The sequence below is a fragment of the Gorilla gorilla genome, chromosome 19 (genome assembly GCF_029281585.2).
Source record: "Gorilla gorilla gorilla isolate KB3781 chromosome 19, NHGRI_mGorGor1-v2.1_pri, whole genome shotgun sequence".
Taxonomy (NCBI): Eukaryota; Metazoa; Chordata; class Mammalia; order Primates; family Hominidae; genus Gorilla; species Gorilla gorilla.
In genome coordinates this window covers 24,819,278-24,835,873 of record NC_073243.2, presented here as the reverse complement: position 1 = coordinate 24,835,873, position 16,596 = coordinate 24,819,278, and the positions used below count along the sequence as shown (strand labels likewise).

Below are 16,596 nucleotides of genomic sequence, written 5' to 3'. Positions count from 1 at the left end.
GGCCCTTAATGTGGATAATTTAGAATTTACTAGGAGACATCAAAAATTCAACTGGAATACAACAACTTTCTTTAAAATTCTATTTATTTTTTCAAATAATTGATCTATTTCTACTGTAACAACTGCAGCCAGTACTAGGGATGGCATTTAGCTAATCCACCCCATGAGGGCGCTCATAAACCTGTTTATTTTCAGGGAGGCCAACTTTTTTTTTTTTTTTTTTTTGAGATGGAGTGTTGCTCTGTCGCCCAGACTGGAGTGCAGTGGCACGATCTCAGCTCACTGCAACCTCCACCTCCTGGGTTCAAGCGATTTTCCTGCCTCGACCTCCTGAGTAGCTGGGATTACAGGCGCGCACCACTGCGCCCAGATAATTTTTGTATTTTTAGTAGAGACAGGGTTTCACTATGTTGGCCAGGCTGGTCTTGAACTCCTGACCTCAGGTGATCCACCCGCCTCAGCCTCCCAAAGTGCTGGGATTACAGGCGTAAGCCACTGCGCCTGGCCACGGAGGCCACTTTTGATGTAAGGGAAAGGAGGTAGCTTCTATATTATGAAGGCCTCTTTTTAATTCTCCTTCTGTTCCTCCCATCTTCCCTTCCCCTAACCTCCTTCTTCTTCCCAAACATTTAAAATAATTCTCTGGCAGTTATCTTCCAGATTTAAGATAGATAGCAATCTATGAGTCCTAATAATCTCATATTATTAGATTTTTTTGGTGCTTCCTTCTCTTCTTTACAAAGAAAGATACTGAGGCCAAGTTAAACTTTACACCGAAAGTCACTGATGAAGTCGGAGAGATAACCCGGAATTCCAGCAGAGGAGGTTTGTTTGTTTGTTTGTTTTTTGTTTTTGTTTGTTTGTTTGTTTGTTTTAGACAGAGTCTCACTCTGTCACCCAGGCTAGAGTTCAGTGGCACAATCTCGGCTCACTGCAACCTCCGCTTCCCAAGTTCAAGTGATTCTCCTGCCTCAGCCTCCCGAGTAGCTGGGATTACAGGCATGTGCCACCATGCCTGGCTAATTTTTATATTTTTAGTAGAGACGGGGTTTCATCATGTTGTCCAGGCTGGTCTCGAACTCCTGACCTCATGATGCACCTGCTTTGGTCTCCCAAAGTGCTGAGATTACAGGCATGAGCCACTGTGCCCGGCCCCAGCAGAGGAGTTTTCTACACTGAGGAGAGGATTCTTGGAGAGCTTTAGTCATTACCCAGGACCCCACAACTAGGCAATGGAAGAGCCAGGTTCAAACACAGGCTGTGTGGCCCCAACGTGAATTGTTTAAAAGCTGAATTATACTTTAGTAGAAATAATACAGTCAGCTGTCACCTGGCATGTCTTCAACTAGAATTCTCTGTGAATTGTTGTGTTACTGGACTGCCAAGACAAATCTTGTTTATAATACAAATCTTCAAGAACCGTCTTAACCATCCGAAGATTAAACAGTGTTCATTGTGGTTTATTAGGTATACTTTATGATGTTGAGAAAAATGTTTGTTCATAAATCACCAATGGAGTGACTTTTTAATCCTTTTTTTGAGGCATAATTAATGTTTGGTGACTTTTTTAATGTGAATATTTGAATACCACATTTCCTTAACTGTGCTGGGTAGTTGAGAATTTATGATACTTAATAAATTGATGCCTTTCTACACTTGTGAACTTGTCCAGAGAACACTAGGAGTTGCCAGAAAGATAAGTCCTGTGCAAATGCTTTCTAAACAATGAAATTCATGGAATTAAGGCATGAGATGTTATGCTCTCTCCTGAAAAAGTATTTTTCTCCTGGCAAGAATAAAAGTCAAGTTAAAATGGAAGTTCTGTGCTTTTGAATCCATTAGTGTGCAATTAATAAACCGAAGTCTTGCAGTCAGAGAGTTTAAATTTCTGAAAGACCTTAACATCTGTTCACAGTGTTTCTTTGAGATAGGAACTATAATTGTCTTACCAGCTGAGAAGAGGGTTATGCCGTGGGAGGCTGCATATGAAATTCCAGATAGTACTAAAGATACTTAGTACCATCTTCTTAGAGTTGGCTTCACATGAAACTTATCCTTTTGTTGGCATTTCACAGGAGGCAGCACCTTTACTTATTTTAAAGAGAATAAAGAAAATCTCTTTACAGAGGGGTTTGATGTCAAAAAGTACTTTGGTGTCTTGGGAGAAGGCCTTTGGAAATAAATTTTAAAAATCTATAAATAAATTTTCTCATCCCAGGCACTTTGGGAGGCCGAGGCGTGCGGATCACGAGGTCAGGAGATCGAGACCATCCTGGCTAACACGGTGAAACCCCGTCTCTACTAAAAATACAAAAAAAATTAGCCGGGCATGGTGGCGGGCGCCTGTAGTCCCAGCTACTCGGGAGGCTGAGGCAGGAGAATGGTGTGAACCCGGGAGGCGGAGCTTGCAGTGAGCCGAGATCGCGCCACTGCACTCCAGTCTGGGCGAAAGAGCAAGACTCCGTCTCAAAAAAAAAAAAAAAAAGAAAAATCTATAAATAAATTTTCTCTACTCTATTTTTTGGAAAAACAAAGATAGGTAAGTAGATAGATAAGTGCATAGACAGATGTGGTGATTACTACATAACAAACCCCAATGGATGTGGTTGTGGAGAGGCTGACTGAACAGATTTTACAGGTATCCCCTGGTAGCTACAGTGGAGGTGAAGTGGTTTTCAAACACTGTCCCTGTCTATCGGTTTTCACTGATACTTGGTAACATGAGAAAAATAAGAAGAAGATAGTGTTTGTGTAGCAGAAGTTTTTTGATTTATAAGAACTTTTTTCTGACTTTTTAAAGACAGGATCTCACTGTGTTGCCTAGGATGGAGGGCAGTGGCAAAATCCTAGCTCAGTGCAGCCTCAAATTCCTGGCCTCAAGAGATCCTCCTGCCTCAGCCTCCCAAGTAGCTAGGACTCCAGGTGTATGCCACCATGCCCAGCTAATTTTTTGTAGAGATGGGGTCTCGCCATGTTGCCCAGGCTGGTCTCGAACTTCTAGTCTCAAGCGATCCTCCACCTTGGCCTGCAAAATGTTTGGATTACTGGTGTGAGCCACCATATCAAGCCTGTTTTCTGATTTATACAGAACTGTTACATGGTTCTTTCTAGTTTTTGGTGTTAAAATCTCCTTGCTTTTTCACCATGATAGTAAAAGTAGATAGTTTTGTTTCTTTTTTTTTTTCTTGAACATCCATACCTGGCAAAATGTATAATTGGTAATTCTATATAAGTTACACCCCCCACCTAGTTTTTTTGGACATATTACTGGTCCATGAAACCTGAATGTCTAGGTGCCATTGGTATAGTGGGAACAACATTGGCTTTGAAAGCAGACAGAGCTGAGATTGAAGACCAGCTCTGCCACTTACCAAGGCCAAACAGCAGTTCAGCCTTTCTGGACCTTAGTTTCATTATCTGTAATGTAGGAATAATCATACTTTGCCAGGTTATTGTACAAGTTGAAGAAAATCTTTTTTCTTCACAGGACTAGCCCCCCATAATGGTGGGTGTTGAATAAAAGGTGGTTACCAACACCCTTGGGGAAGTTACTTAACCTCTTTGTGCCTCATTTGTGGAAAGGGATGCTAGAAGTCCACCTGGCGTAAAGGATTGTTGTGTAAGGATGAGATTATATGCATACAGGGTGCTTCACATATACTAAGTCCTCCTTGAGGATTAGCTGCTATTGATTATTGTATCATTATTATAAAGTTTTCAGCTACCATTGAGAATTTACAGGTCATCCTTTCTTTGTTTTTAATCATGCATGATGGTTATATCAAAACTCACAAACAATGATGGTATTAAAATAGTACTTGCAAAATGTGATCAGTGCTTTGAGGAAGGTAAGGACTTGGCCTGGTACATCATAAATATTTATTAGAGTTTGTTGACTTAAAAAAAGAAAGCCAGAAAAGTCTTTTGACCTCTAGAACCTTAAACTGTTCCCTTGCAGTTCTTCTTTTTTGGCATGGAGAAGTAATTATCTGCAAACTTCTTCCTTTGCCAGAGCAGCTCTTTCACAAAATAAGGCTTACCTAAATTCTATTTTTTTTGAGACGGAGTTTCACTCTTGTTGTCCGGTCTGGAGCACAATGGTGCGATCTCAGCTCGCTGCAACCACCGCCTCCCAGGTTCAAGCGATTCTCCTACCTCAGCCTCCCAAGTAGCTGGGATTACAGGTGTGCACCACTACACCTGGCTAATTTTTGTGTTTTTGGTAGAGATGGGGTTTTGCCATGTTGGCCAGGCTGGTCTCAAACTCCTGACCTCAGGTGATTCACCCACCTCAACATCCCAAAGTGCTGGGATTACAGGTGTGAGCCACTGTGCCCAGCCTAAATTCTTAAGCCTTCTACCAAATATAAGAGAAAATCCAGGAGCTGGAGTGGGATTGGGTGACCTGTGGATCCAGTTGCATATTTACCCCACTCCATCTGTGGTTCAAATGCTTACCAGGCTACAGCAGAGAAGCTGGACTTATGCATGCTGGTAGTAAGTATCAGTAATATGAAATCAGGATCCAGTTTTATTTTAATTTTTATTTATTTATTTTTTGAGATGGAGTCTCGCTGTGTCACCCAGGCTTGAGTGCAGTGGCACGATATTGGCTCACTGCAAGCTCCACCTCCTGGGTTCACGCCATTCTCCTGCCTTAGCCTCCTGAGTAGCTGGGACTACAGGGGATCCAGTTTTATTTATAACCTTACATATCCATGAATTGGCTATAATTACATGTACAATCAGCATAGCCAAGGACAAAGTACTATGATAGTCAGCTCTTCTCTTCCTTTTCTTTATCTGTCTGTTCTCTTATCTTCTTCCTTGGCTATTCACCAGGTTGGTGGAAGAGGGGGTTCCCCAGCACTGGCCACTGACTGTGTGCTGTACTACTTTTTTTTTTTTTTTGAGATGGAGTCTCACTTTGTTGCCCAGGCTGGAGTGCAGTGGCACGATCTTGGCTCACTGCAACCTCTGCCTCCCGGGTTCCAGCGATTCTCCTGCCTCAGCCTCCTGAGTAGCTGGGACTACAGGCGTGTGCCACCACACCCAGCTAATTTTTGTATTTTTTTTAGTACAGATGGGGTTTCACCGTGTTGTCCAGGCTGGTCTCGAACTCCTGACCTCATGATCCGCCTGCCTCAGCCTTACAAAGTGCTGGGATTACAGGCGTGAGCCACCGCGCTTGGCCTGTGTGCCCTACTTTCTACTTGTCCTTAGCATCACTCAGGCACACTGTTTCCCCACTACCCTACTTTACCCAACTGCTACGCACCTGTCCACATACATGCTGTATAGATTGTTTCCTGGATGATCCTTTGACCTCTTACTAATAACAACCCTTACATAGCAAGGGTGCTACGCAGATGGTCCATTAATCAATTTATTCTGATTCCATCTCCCTCCTCCCCATCTCCTTATGCTCTGTTCTCTCCGCAGATTAAAATATAAAACAAAGAGGCAGCATGTTCCTAATTGGATTGTTTTCCAGATTTACAGAGTCTCTGGGAATATTCTGAATTCGTACTCCCAGTATTGTTTTTATCAGGATTCTAAGAAGTGGCAAAGTCAGCATCTCAAGGTGGAGAAGTCCGCAGAATGTTTGGTGGAAAAGCCGTGAGCTAGGGTAGAAAGAGCTGTCACCTGGCATGGCTGTTAACCCAGGCAAGTGACTTAGCCATGCTCACCCTTAATTTCTGGTCAGCAAAACAAAGAGAATTGGGATCTTTAAGGCCTCTTCTAGCATCAACTGTGTGGGTTTCTGTTCTTTGGTTACTCGTCTACAAAACATAGTCATCAAGTTTTACTGTTTCTCAAAGTGATGTTCTTTGTTAGCTCTTTCTTGACGTAAGTTTAAATCTGTAACTAGTATCTGCTGATTTTAAAATATACCTTTATTTTTATTACAAAAAATATACTTTCTACTGATACATTTCTCATTAGTTATTACCAATGACTCCTCTTTCTCTTCCTTATTCTATCCTGTCTCATCTCATTCTTCATAGTTAAGTGTTGATGGTTGGTAGCTAGTATCTCAGACTTTTCTAGGCTTGAAATATGTGCATATGTAAATATAAAATTCTTTTGACTATAAAGGGATTATATTATACATATGGTTCTGAAGCTTGTGTTTTTATTAATTAGCAGATGATAGAGACAAACGTTAGGAAACAATATTCAGTGAAACATCAGTCTCTCTTATACCCTTAATCCCCAGTTGTCCTTCCTTAGAGGCAATGTTTATATATCAGAAATTTTCTGTGTGTATATACACACATATATAGTTAGGATTTTTTTTTAACAAAGTGGGAGCACACTACTCACTGTTTAGCTCCTTGCTGCTGCTGTTTTTTTTCCCTCCTTTGGTTTAATGTTATATTTTGTAGATTATTCCATGTCAAATAATTCATGTAAACACTTAGTAAGTGCTCAAAAATGTGAATTATCATTATCAGCCCCCTAAACAGCTTTCCTATTCTTTTTTTAAGACTGCAAAACATTCCATTGTTTACATACACTAGTTACTTATTGATATTTCCAATGTGGCTATTATAAATAATGGTTCAGTGGAACATCCTTGCTTCTAAGTCCTTGTAGGACTGTATCTGAGGAAGAAATGTCTGTTGAAAGACTGTACCTTTTATATTTTATTAGGTATTTAGAAGGCAGTCTAGCAGTTGGTTGAACCTGTTTGCATTCCTATCAAGAATGTATGAGGTGGCCGGGTATGGTGGCTCATGCCTGTAATCCCAGCACTTTGGGAGGCCGAGGTGGGTGGATCACTTGAGGTCAGGAGTTCGAGACCAGCCTGGACAACATGGTGAAACCCCATCTCTACTGAAAATACAAAAATTAGCTGGGCATGGTGGCATGTGCATGTAATCCCAGCTACTTGGGAGGCTGAGGCAGGAGAATCGCTTAAACTCTGGAGCCGGAGGTTGCAGTGAGCCAAGATCATGCCACTGCACTCCAGGCTGGGCGACAGAGGGAGACACTGTCTCAAAAAAAAATAATAATAATAAAGAAAGAATGTATAAGGTCAGGTGAAGTGGCTCATGCTTGTAATCCCAGCACTTTGGGAGGCAGGAGGGTCACTTTAGATTAGGAGTTTGAGACCAGCCTGGCCAACATGGTGAAATCCTGTCTCTCAGAAAAACCCACAAAAATTAGCTGGGTGTGGTGGTGGACACCTGTAATCCCTGCTACTTGGGGAGCTGAGAGGAGAATTGCTTGAACCCAGGTAGTGGAGGTTGCAGTGAGCCAAGGTTGCAACACTGCATTTCAGCCTGGGATGATAGAGCAAGACTCCATCTTAACAAAACAAAACAAAAAAGAAAAGAAAAGAAAAGAAAAGAATGTATGAGAGTGTCCGCTTCCTTGTCCCTTTCCAAAACTGTCTTCTCAGTTTCCTAATCTGATAGGTGGAAGTGGTATCTTGTTTTAGTGTGTATTTCTTTTCTTTTCTTTTCTTTTTTTTTGAGACGGAGTCTTGCTCTGTCACCCAGGCTGGAGTGCAGTGGCACAGTCTCGGCTCACTGCAACCTCCGCCTCCTGGGTTCAAGTGATTCTCCTGCCTCAGCCTCCTGAGTAGCTGCGATTGTGCGCCACCATGCCCAGCTAATTTTTGTGTTTTTAGTAGAGATGGGGTTTCACCATATTGGTCAGGCTGGTCTCGAACTCCTGACCTCGTGATCCACCTGCCTTGACCTGCTGGGATTACAGGCCTAAGCCACCACACCTGGCCAGATATATTTTAAAAGTGTTTGTTAGCTTTCTCCACTCATTCATTTTATGGCAGAAGTTGTTTCCAAACATATCCTTTACTGTGTTTCTTTTTTTTTTTTTTTTTTTTTTTTTGAGACAGAGTCTCGCTCTTTCACCAGGCTGGAGCGCAGTGGCGCGATCTCGGCTCACTGCAACCTCCGCCTCCCGGGTTCAAGCGATTTTCCTGCCTCAGCCTCCCGAGTAGCTGGGACTACAGGCGCACGCCACCACGCCCAGCTAGTTTTTGTATTTTTAGTAGAGACGGGGTTTTACCGTGTTTGCCAGGATGGTTTCCATCTCTTGACCTCGTGATCCGCCCACCTCAGCCTCCCAGAGTGCTGGGATTACAGGCGTTGAGCCACCGCGTCCAGCCCTTCTGTGTTTCTTAACATACCACACACATAGACACAGTTCAGCCTAAAAACAAACAAACAAAAAACTTGTGGCTGGGCGCACTGGCTCACACCTGTAATCCCAGCACTTTGGGAGGCTGAGGTGAGCGGATCATGAGGTCAAGAGATCGAGACCATCCTGGCCAACATGGTGAAAACCTGTCTCTACCAAAAATACAAAAAATTAGCTGCGCGTGGTGGCACGTGCCTGTAGTCCCAGTTACTCAGGAGGCTGAGGCAGGAGAATCGCTTGAACCCGGGTGGCGGAGGTTGCAGTGAGCCGAGATCGCGCCACTGCACTCCAGCCTGTAGACAGAACAAGGCTCCGTCTCCAAAAAAAAAAAAAAAACAAAACAAAACAAAAAACACTTTTGTAGTTTGCATCAAGAAAGCTAGTATATAAAACTTTGTACTTAGTCCAAGGAAAGTGGCGCCGGTTGTTGACAGACGCCACTTCCCTTTTTGCTTCATGCGCGCCCATGCGCACGCGCCGCATTCTCGTCCGCCTATTGGTGAATTGTAGGTTTCTTTCCAAAGACTACATTTCCCAGAAGGATGGTTTTTTGGGTTTTTTTTTTAACCATCACTTATGAATTGTTGTGGAAAAGATGTTAGAGACTATCTAGTGTTACATATAAAGAAAGAGAGATCCCAAAAGATGAAATAACTGGTTCAAGAGCATAGATAGTGAAATAGGGCTACAACTCTGCCTCTGGGGCTCCTAGTCTAGCGTGTTTGCTAGATTCACACATTAAAATGATTCTCTTTGTAATTTTCTTTACAAATCACGCAATGTATTTAAATAGTGAACTGATGGTAACAATTTATAGAGCAAATCTGTTGCATAAAGTAGCACTTTATAAATATTCTAGGTGTGTTAATAGATATTAACATGGAAGAAAGAGAGCAATATAGAGAACTTCTCTCCCCCAGCGCCCCCACTTTTTTAAACAGAGCATCTTAGGGTATTAATATGTAGGAAAATGCCCTGGAACACTGACACACACATATAACTCAAAACCTAAGGAATCACTGAGCCAGGTTGCACCATTGGCAGGAAAAGTCATTTAAATTTGGTCACTGGGGCTGGGCGTGGTGACTCACGCCTGTAATTCCAGCACTTTGGGAGGCCAAGGCAGGCAGATCACCTGAGGTCATGAGTTCGAGACCAGCCTGGCCAGCATGGCAAAAACCCGTCTCTAATAAAAATACAAAAGTTAGCCGGTTGTGGTGGTGCACGTCTGTAAGCCCAACTACTCGGGAGGCTGAGGCAGGAGAACTGCTTGAACCTGGGAGGCAGAGGTTGCAGTGGGCCGAGATCGCGCCATTGCACTCCAGCCTGGGCGACAGAGCGAGACTCTGTCTCAGAAATAAGTAAATAAGTTTGGTCACGGGGAGGAAAGTAATATTTACCTGGTATATTTCTCAATGAAAAACTTGTGTCATGATCCACGTCAGTGTTTATAAGTGCCTCTGCGATGGTCCTGCCAAGGTCCTTTACCTGACGGCCTGGTGAAGGTGAAGGTCAGAGCAGGAAAAACGCAAGAGTGGTGCGCATCCCTTCTGGGTAGTAGTGATTACAATCTGTAAAAGCCACAACTGACTTGAAGAGCTAACTTAATAATGTAATAGTTAAAACGAGGTCATTTATTCACCATTGAACCTTAACAAGATATCTGCAGAACACAGCTTGAAGGGGACCGAAGACAGAACCTCTTGGATGATCTTGTAACTCGAGAGAGACTACTTCTGGCATCCTTTAAGAATGAGGGTGCCGAACCAGATCTAATCAGGTAGGATGTTTTTATTTACAGGGATTACTTGGTGGGCGAAGACTTCTTTGCAGATACTACAGCTGTTTCCTGAATGGCTTACTTTAGGAATTAATCAAAATCTATTCTATTCATTTATGGTGTTTGACTATAATTTTCTACTCAATTTAGTTTTCGTTAATTTTTGTTTGTTTGTTTGAGACAGAGTCTCGCTCTGTCACCCAGGCTGGAGTGCAGTGGCGTGATCTTGGCTCTCTGCAAGCTCCACCTCCCAGGTTTCCACCATTCTACTGCCTCAGCCTCCCAAGTAGTTGGGACTACAGGCGCCCACCGCCACCGTGCCCGACTAATTTTTTGTATTTTTAGTAGAGATGGGGTTTCACCATATTAGTCAGGATGGTCTCGATCTCCTGACCTTGTGATCCGCCCGCCTTGGCCTCCCAAAGTGCTGGGATTACAGGTGTGAGCCACTGTGCCCGGCCTGTTTTCGTTAATTTTCTGGGTTTAGTAAACCAGGTATATTCAGCTGAATCCCATCTTGGGTGGAACATACTAAGGGAGACTGTGGGTGAAGTCAGAACATTTCTTTGGCATTCTTTGGTTGAGTTTTCTGCTTTGTTAACTGCCTTCTAAACTCCTGAAGTCACTACTTCTCTGTGTGGGCAAGGCAGTTTTTTTTGTTTTTTTTTTTTAATTGGCATTTTGAAAACATGAGTCCTAATAAGACTGGTCCGGGGCTCACAGAGGCAAAGGAGTTGGATCCTCCTCCCCATTCTTCGCCAGTGAGTGATTCACACTTCAAAGAGCTGACAGCTGCTCTGATCCCGGCTCTGCTGGAAGACCTGGAGGACGGGTCGGGCTTTCCAAGGCTGAGGTTGATGAACCGTAAATTGCTACATCTTTAGAATTGGCCTCCCCCTGTTTCCAGAACTTCCCTAGCTTCATCGTGGGAACCATCACAGAAGGCAATGAGCTTGGGTGGAAACCCGCCTCTCCTCATCTTCCACGCTAGGGTTGATGCATTTATCGTGGAGAGGAGCTTGTTTCTAGTTGGTTTCCAGTTAGGAATAGTGTGGCTTCCCAAGGGCAGTGGTTTTGGACCCTAGCCGTGCGTGGTCAGACTCCACCTCTGACAGGTGAACCAGAGTGGGATTGCGGTGGAGGGGCAGAGGGGCAGGGAGGTCCCAGGTGATTCTAATATACAACCCAGATTGCAAACAACTGCCTAGAACAAGCTGAAGAAAATGAAACTGATTTTCCTGTGGGTTGCAGTCTTCTCAGGAGCGGCGATCCAAGGTTCCATGAAGAAACTGTGAAATACAGGAAGGTAGATGAAATGTTAAGTTGCTTCTGTGAAGAAATGAACCTAAGAGTCAGTTAGGGAGGGGTGATACTCTGTTGGCAGTCTCCTGGGCAGGGTTTAAATGAAGACAGAAGCCTGTGCTGGGCCAATCTACTGTGGTTCCCAATATTTCCCTGGCATATTCAGTCCCAGGGTACAGGGGTGAAGTATGTGGATGAAGGTGGTGGTCCAGGTTGGTCAAAGAGAACAGGTGAGCAAAGGAATCAAAGGTGAAAAGAAAGTACTGTCGCCTGGGTGCAGTGGCTCACGCCTGTAAGCCTAGCACTGGGAGGCCGAGGTGGGTGGATTGCCTGAGCTCAGGAGTTTGAGACCAGCCTGGGCAACAAGGTGAAATGCCATCTCTACTAAAATACAACAACAACAACAAAAAAGTAGCCATTGCGGTGGTGGGCACCTGTAGTCCCAGCTACTCGGGAGGCTGAGGCAGGAGAATTGCTTGAACCTGGGAGGTGGAGGTTGCAGTGAGCCGAGATCACGCCACTGCACTCCAGCCTGGGCGACAGAGCAAGACTCCGTCTCAAAAAAAAAAAAAAAAAAAAAAAAAAAACGGCACCGTCTTCTAGAAGGGGCTTTACACTGAAGGTAGAGTCTTTTTAGTCAAGAAATTAATAAGGACATAGGTAGGACAGGGAGCTTGTTTCATGGAGGAATAGGGGTCATGTAGACAGATGATGGTCAGAAAGAGGACAAAACATTCAGACTATTCTGCTTGGTAGTGATGAGGCAGTCGTGATAAATAGTCATGGTTCCCATTTGAGAAGAGCATGTTTTGCACTAGACTCTGCTCTTTGCTTCTCATTAATTGTGCCACTTAATGATGCTGAAGGGGCCAACCTAGGAATTTAGGCTGAGGACCTCTGAAGTCTTCCCACCAGGTCCTTGTTTGTTTTGTTAGTTTTTGGTCCCCGCTTGCCTGCCTTTGTCACCCCTCTTCTCTGATCATCTCTGTGTCCTTTACAGTGTGACTTGCTGATAAGCAGCATCAGCATCACCTGGCAGCATGTTACAAACTCAGAATTTTCCAACCCGAACCCCAAACTACAGAATTAAAACTTGCATTTTAACAAGATCATCAGGTGATTTGAATGCACATTACAATTTAAGAAATAACTGCTTTGTATCATTTATTCCTTCTTTATTTATTTATTTATTTATTTATTTATTTTTTGAGATGGAGTCTTGCTCTGTCGCCCAGGCTGGAGTGCAGTGGCGCAATCTTGGCTCACTGCAAGCTCCGCCTCCCAGGTTCATGCCATTCTCCTGCCTCAGCCTCCCGAGTAGCTGGGACTACAGGCGCCCGCCACCATGCCCGGCTAATTTTTTGTATTTTTAGTAGAGACAGGGTTTCACCGTGTTAGCTAGGATGGTCTCGATTTCCTGACCTCGTGATCTGCCCGCCTCGGCCTCCCAAAGTGCTGGGATTACAGGCGTGAGCCACAGCTCCCGGCCCTTGTTTTTTTTTTTTGTTTTGTTTTGTTTTGTTTTGTTTTTGTTTTTGAGACGGAGTTTTGTTCTGTCACCCAGGCTTGAGTGCAGTGGCACAATTTCAGCTCGCTGCAACCTCCGCCTCCCGAGTTCAAGTGATTCTCCTGCCTCAGCCTCCGAGTAGCTGGGATCACAGGCGCGCACTACCACGCCTGGCTAATTTTGTATGTTTGGTAAAGATGAGGTTTTACCATGTTGGCCAGGCTGGTCTTGAACTCCTGACCTCAGGTGATCTGCCCGCCTCAGCCTCCCAAAACGCTGGGATTACAGCCATGAGCCACTACGCCTGGCCTGTGTCATTTATTCTTAATCGTGGCACTTTGCATCAGAATCACCCAAGAGAGAATGGAAGAAAAAAAAAAAAAAGAAATACAAATGTTTAGACCATGTACTTGCAGAGTCTGATTCATAGTCTTGGGTGAGGCCTGGGCAGCAGTAAGGCTGGGGAGACTGCCGGGTGGTTTTAGTAGGTGGCAGGGTTAGAACGACTGCTCTATGTCACAGTGTACTAGTCATGAGACCTATAGCTTATGTCTGCTATTTGTTTTTTATATGGTAGGCACTGTGCTAAGCTCTTTATGTGCATTGCTCAGGAGCTCTTTATAATACCCCATTTTGCAGAAGAGAAACAGGCTCAGAGGGTTCGAGATTCTAAAGCTAATCAGTCATAGAACTTGGATTTTAGCTCTGAACTTGTAACCATTGCACCATAAAAAGAGCTGGACGAGGTGTTAGAAGGACCCAGTTCTGTAGCTTTCTAGTCCGTCAGTCATCTGGGCTTTGAAGTCATTGACCTTAGACTGGGGATACATGTGCTGCCCATTTTTCGTTGTTGTTAGGACCAGATGAAGCAATTGCTGTGAGATAGGCTTTGTAAACTCTAAGACCTTTATAAATACAAGATGTTATTACTGGAGCATTGTGTCTCCATCAGGCTAGGAGGGAGCTCAGGCTGCCTCATTGCTTTGGAGATCTTCTGTCCCTCGTGCCATGCCCCGTGATTGCTCTAGAAGGACGTGGTCTGTTTGACCCCATCATACGCTGCACCTGGTCCTCTGCCCTCCATTCTCCTCTTCCACATCTCATTTGTTCCATGTCTGCTTCCCTCCGTGCCCAGCTTGCTGCCTATTGTCTTATTAGTGAACAATCTCATGTTAATTCTAGCAGTGGAATCAATGGCTGGCAATGTCTTTCTTCTGGAGGTATTTTAACCGAAACCTCCTTAAACCCTAGGATTGAAAGCACAGTGAATTAGTTGATGGGAATGTTTAGGGAATTTGGCAGGTTAGTGTCAGGTGGTTTTTTTGGATGGAGGCCTTCTGAGGACCTCTTGGGTCCTGCCACTGGGACTGCCTTCTGCTCTTCATGCCTATAAGGCTGATCCATGTGGTGGACTAAAGCTGTTGCTTGTTGGTGTGTTGGTGAATGGCTGAGTGGCATGGGGACAGAGATCATACTGGGGAGACACTGTCAAGCAAAGGTAACCGAATCCCTGAGGGTTGAAATAAAGTTACTGGCCAGACTTATTTACATGCTCTCAAGATGAAACCAAGGGCAACATAGAGATTGGTGTATCTTTTCTGTTCAGGACCAGAAGTCTAGGATAGTTCAGAATAAGCTTCTAGAAGAATTCTGTTTAAAAATAATGTAAGTACTGTCAAGGAGAAATGACTCCTGTGGAGTGATTTGAAGAAGGTGGACGTGGACATAACACACAGCGATGGTCCGTTCCGGATGACATGGAGTCGGGCCAAGAGCGGGGAACCAATGTGGCGACTGGGCATTGAGCACCATGAAGAAAGAAAATCATTGCAGATACAGAGAGGAAGGAGAATGATGTCGGTGGCCTGGAAGGTGAATTTCTCATTCACTTCCATTGGTGATTCCTTGTTGGGCTAGGATTGCTTTAGACCCAACACCGTAACAGGAACGTGTCCACATATGCTTGTCCAAAAAGTGCAAGTCCTGTAGACATTCCAGAGAAGTCTGATCAATAAGAAAATTCATACTAGACAAAACCACTCTCATAAGCTATGTAGAAAAGTCCCCGGGAAATCTGCTCAAGGGCCATGAGAACAAATACCCAGCTAGCTAGCGTTGCTCCAACTAGTCAGGGAAGATGGCACCATGTGGACTTATTGAGGACCAGCAAGAAGTGTATGGAGGAGTGAACGCTAAAGCTGAAGTGGACTGCCGGAAGTGGATTTTCTTAGATTTGAGGTCAGAGTTGCTGGTGTTTGATTTCCTTCACCTGCCTATGTAAGAGTATTATTTTTGCCTTCTTTACTCCTAATCCCCATCCTTGAGACCTCCCCTTCTTTCCCCAACTTCTCATACCTGATAGCTCTCTTGTTGGACCTAGCCTTCCAAGGACTTTAATTCAGTTGTAAACATGACTTGTTCATTATATGACATGTTCAATTACAATTCAATTGTATCCCCTTCCCTCCTGATTGTCAGTTGCCTAGTCATTTCTAATACCAACTCTTAGGGAACGCTCAGCTCTATCTATCTTTGGAGAAACTCATTCCTTTCTCTGCCAGTTGGTTTCTGTAGTATCTCCAATGACTTACAGAGATTTCCTTAGTCCTCTCCACAGTTAATTCCTAGTTCTAGGCTCCTCCAACATTTTCGTTTGCTTCTCTAATCTCTGGATTCCTCCAGCATTTTTCTTTGCTTCTGTAGTTCTTGGTTTTGGGGTGGGGGGGTCAGTTGGGTTGCTTTGTCACTTTGTGAGTGGAGGGTAGGTGTCTTTCCCTTAATTCATGACTTCCAGAAGCATGGTGGCCAGAAAGCCTTGTCAGAACTTTGAAATGTTATAGACGTGCTCACTATGGCACATTTTGTCAGGAATGCTAGACCATGACCACAACACATTTACTGTTAGAGAACTGGGGTTAGTCTGCTAATCAACATTTCCCTAGTAACTGACAGCAATGCCACAAGATCTGTTTACCCTACCAGGACTCGCTTGGAACCTGGTGAGCCTCCCTTCCTAGAGCCCCTACCTCTGTTTCCCTCTTTTTCATTTACTTTGCACAACGCTCTTTTCCTCTCTTTCTTCCCCATCTCTCATTCCCGAGGGCCTTTCCATCCCTCTTTTCCCTCCTCTTTTCTCTTCTTCCTCATATGTGGCCTTATTAAGGAGAGTCAAGAATGGTCAAACTTCAGTTTGGATTAGCATTTCCTTTAAACAGACATTAATGTGGCAATCACATAATTGAGTGTATAGCTGTCATGTGACAGAATCTTAGTTTTACCTTACGGATTACTGGTCATTATTCTAAAGCAGTAAGCCTTGGTCTAAATAAGCAATGGTTGACTAATTTAGGGTATTTGGAAACTTGTTAAAGAAGTCTCTGTGCAACAGTGTCTCTTAGAAGAAGATAAGCCCTGTCTCATAAAGCAGTGACACAGCTTCTGATTTAAAACCCTCCCGCCCTTTATATTCGAGAGCATTGCTAAATCTCACAATTAGTTAAATCTTTGCCTGTAAAGAGAAAAAAAAAAACAAAACCATTGCATACTCCACTGCTCTGTGACCATCTCAGAGATTATGTGATTAACTCAGCTGCAGTGGGTGGCTAATTGGCTAAGCTTTAATCTTCACACCACCAACTATCTAGAGGATTATAGGGAATAGGAAGTTGTTCAGAGTTTGAGGTGGTAGTTGTATGTCAAGAAAGATATATTAACAAGGAGACCAATTGCTAAAATCAAAAGAAGATGATAATGAAATGTCTACGTTTTCTCAGAGTGCAGATTTTTAAATTTAATTTTAGAGATAGGCTTTTCTCTTGCACTACTGACAAAACAT

The 16,596-nt window shown here is 43.8% G+C and overlaps 1 protein-coding gene across 4 annotated transcripts in view; it reads left to right on the top strand.

Moving 5' to 3' along the window:
* The window catches only part of STX8 (syntaxin 8), a 334,880-nt gene that overhangs the window by 21,403 nt on the left and 296,881 nt on the right, over positions 1 to 16,596 (top strand). For all 4 annotated transcript variants that reach the window (XR_008673159.2, XR_008673158.2, XR_008673160.2 and 1 more), the window contains one exon: positions 9,842 to 9,952. Coding sequence is in view for 1 of the 4 variants with exons in the window: in XM_004058575.4 (XP_004058623.2) it covers positions 9,842 to 9,952 (111 nt within the window). In the remaining 3 variants the exon portion in view is untranslated. The remainder of the gene's footprint in view (positions 1 to 9,841; positions 9,953 to 16,596) is intronic.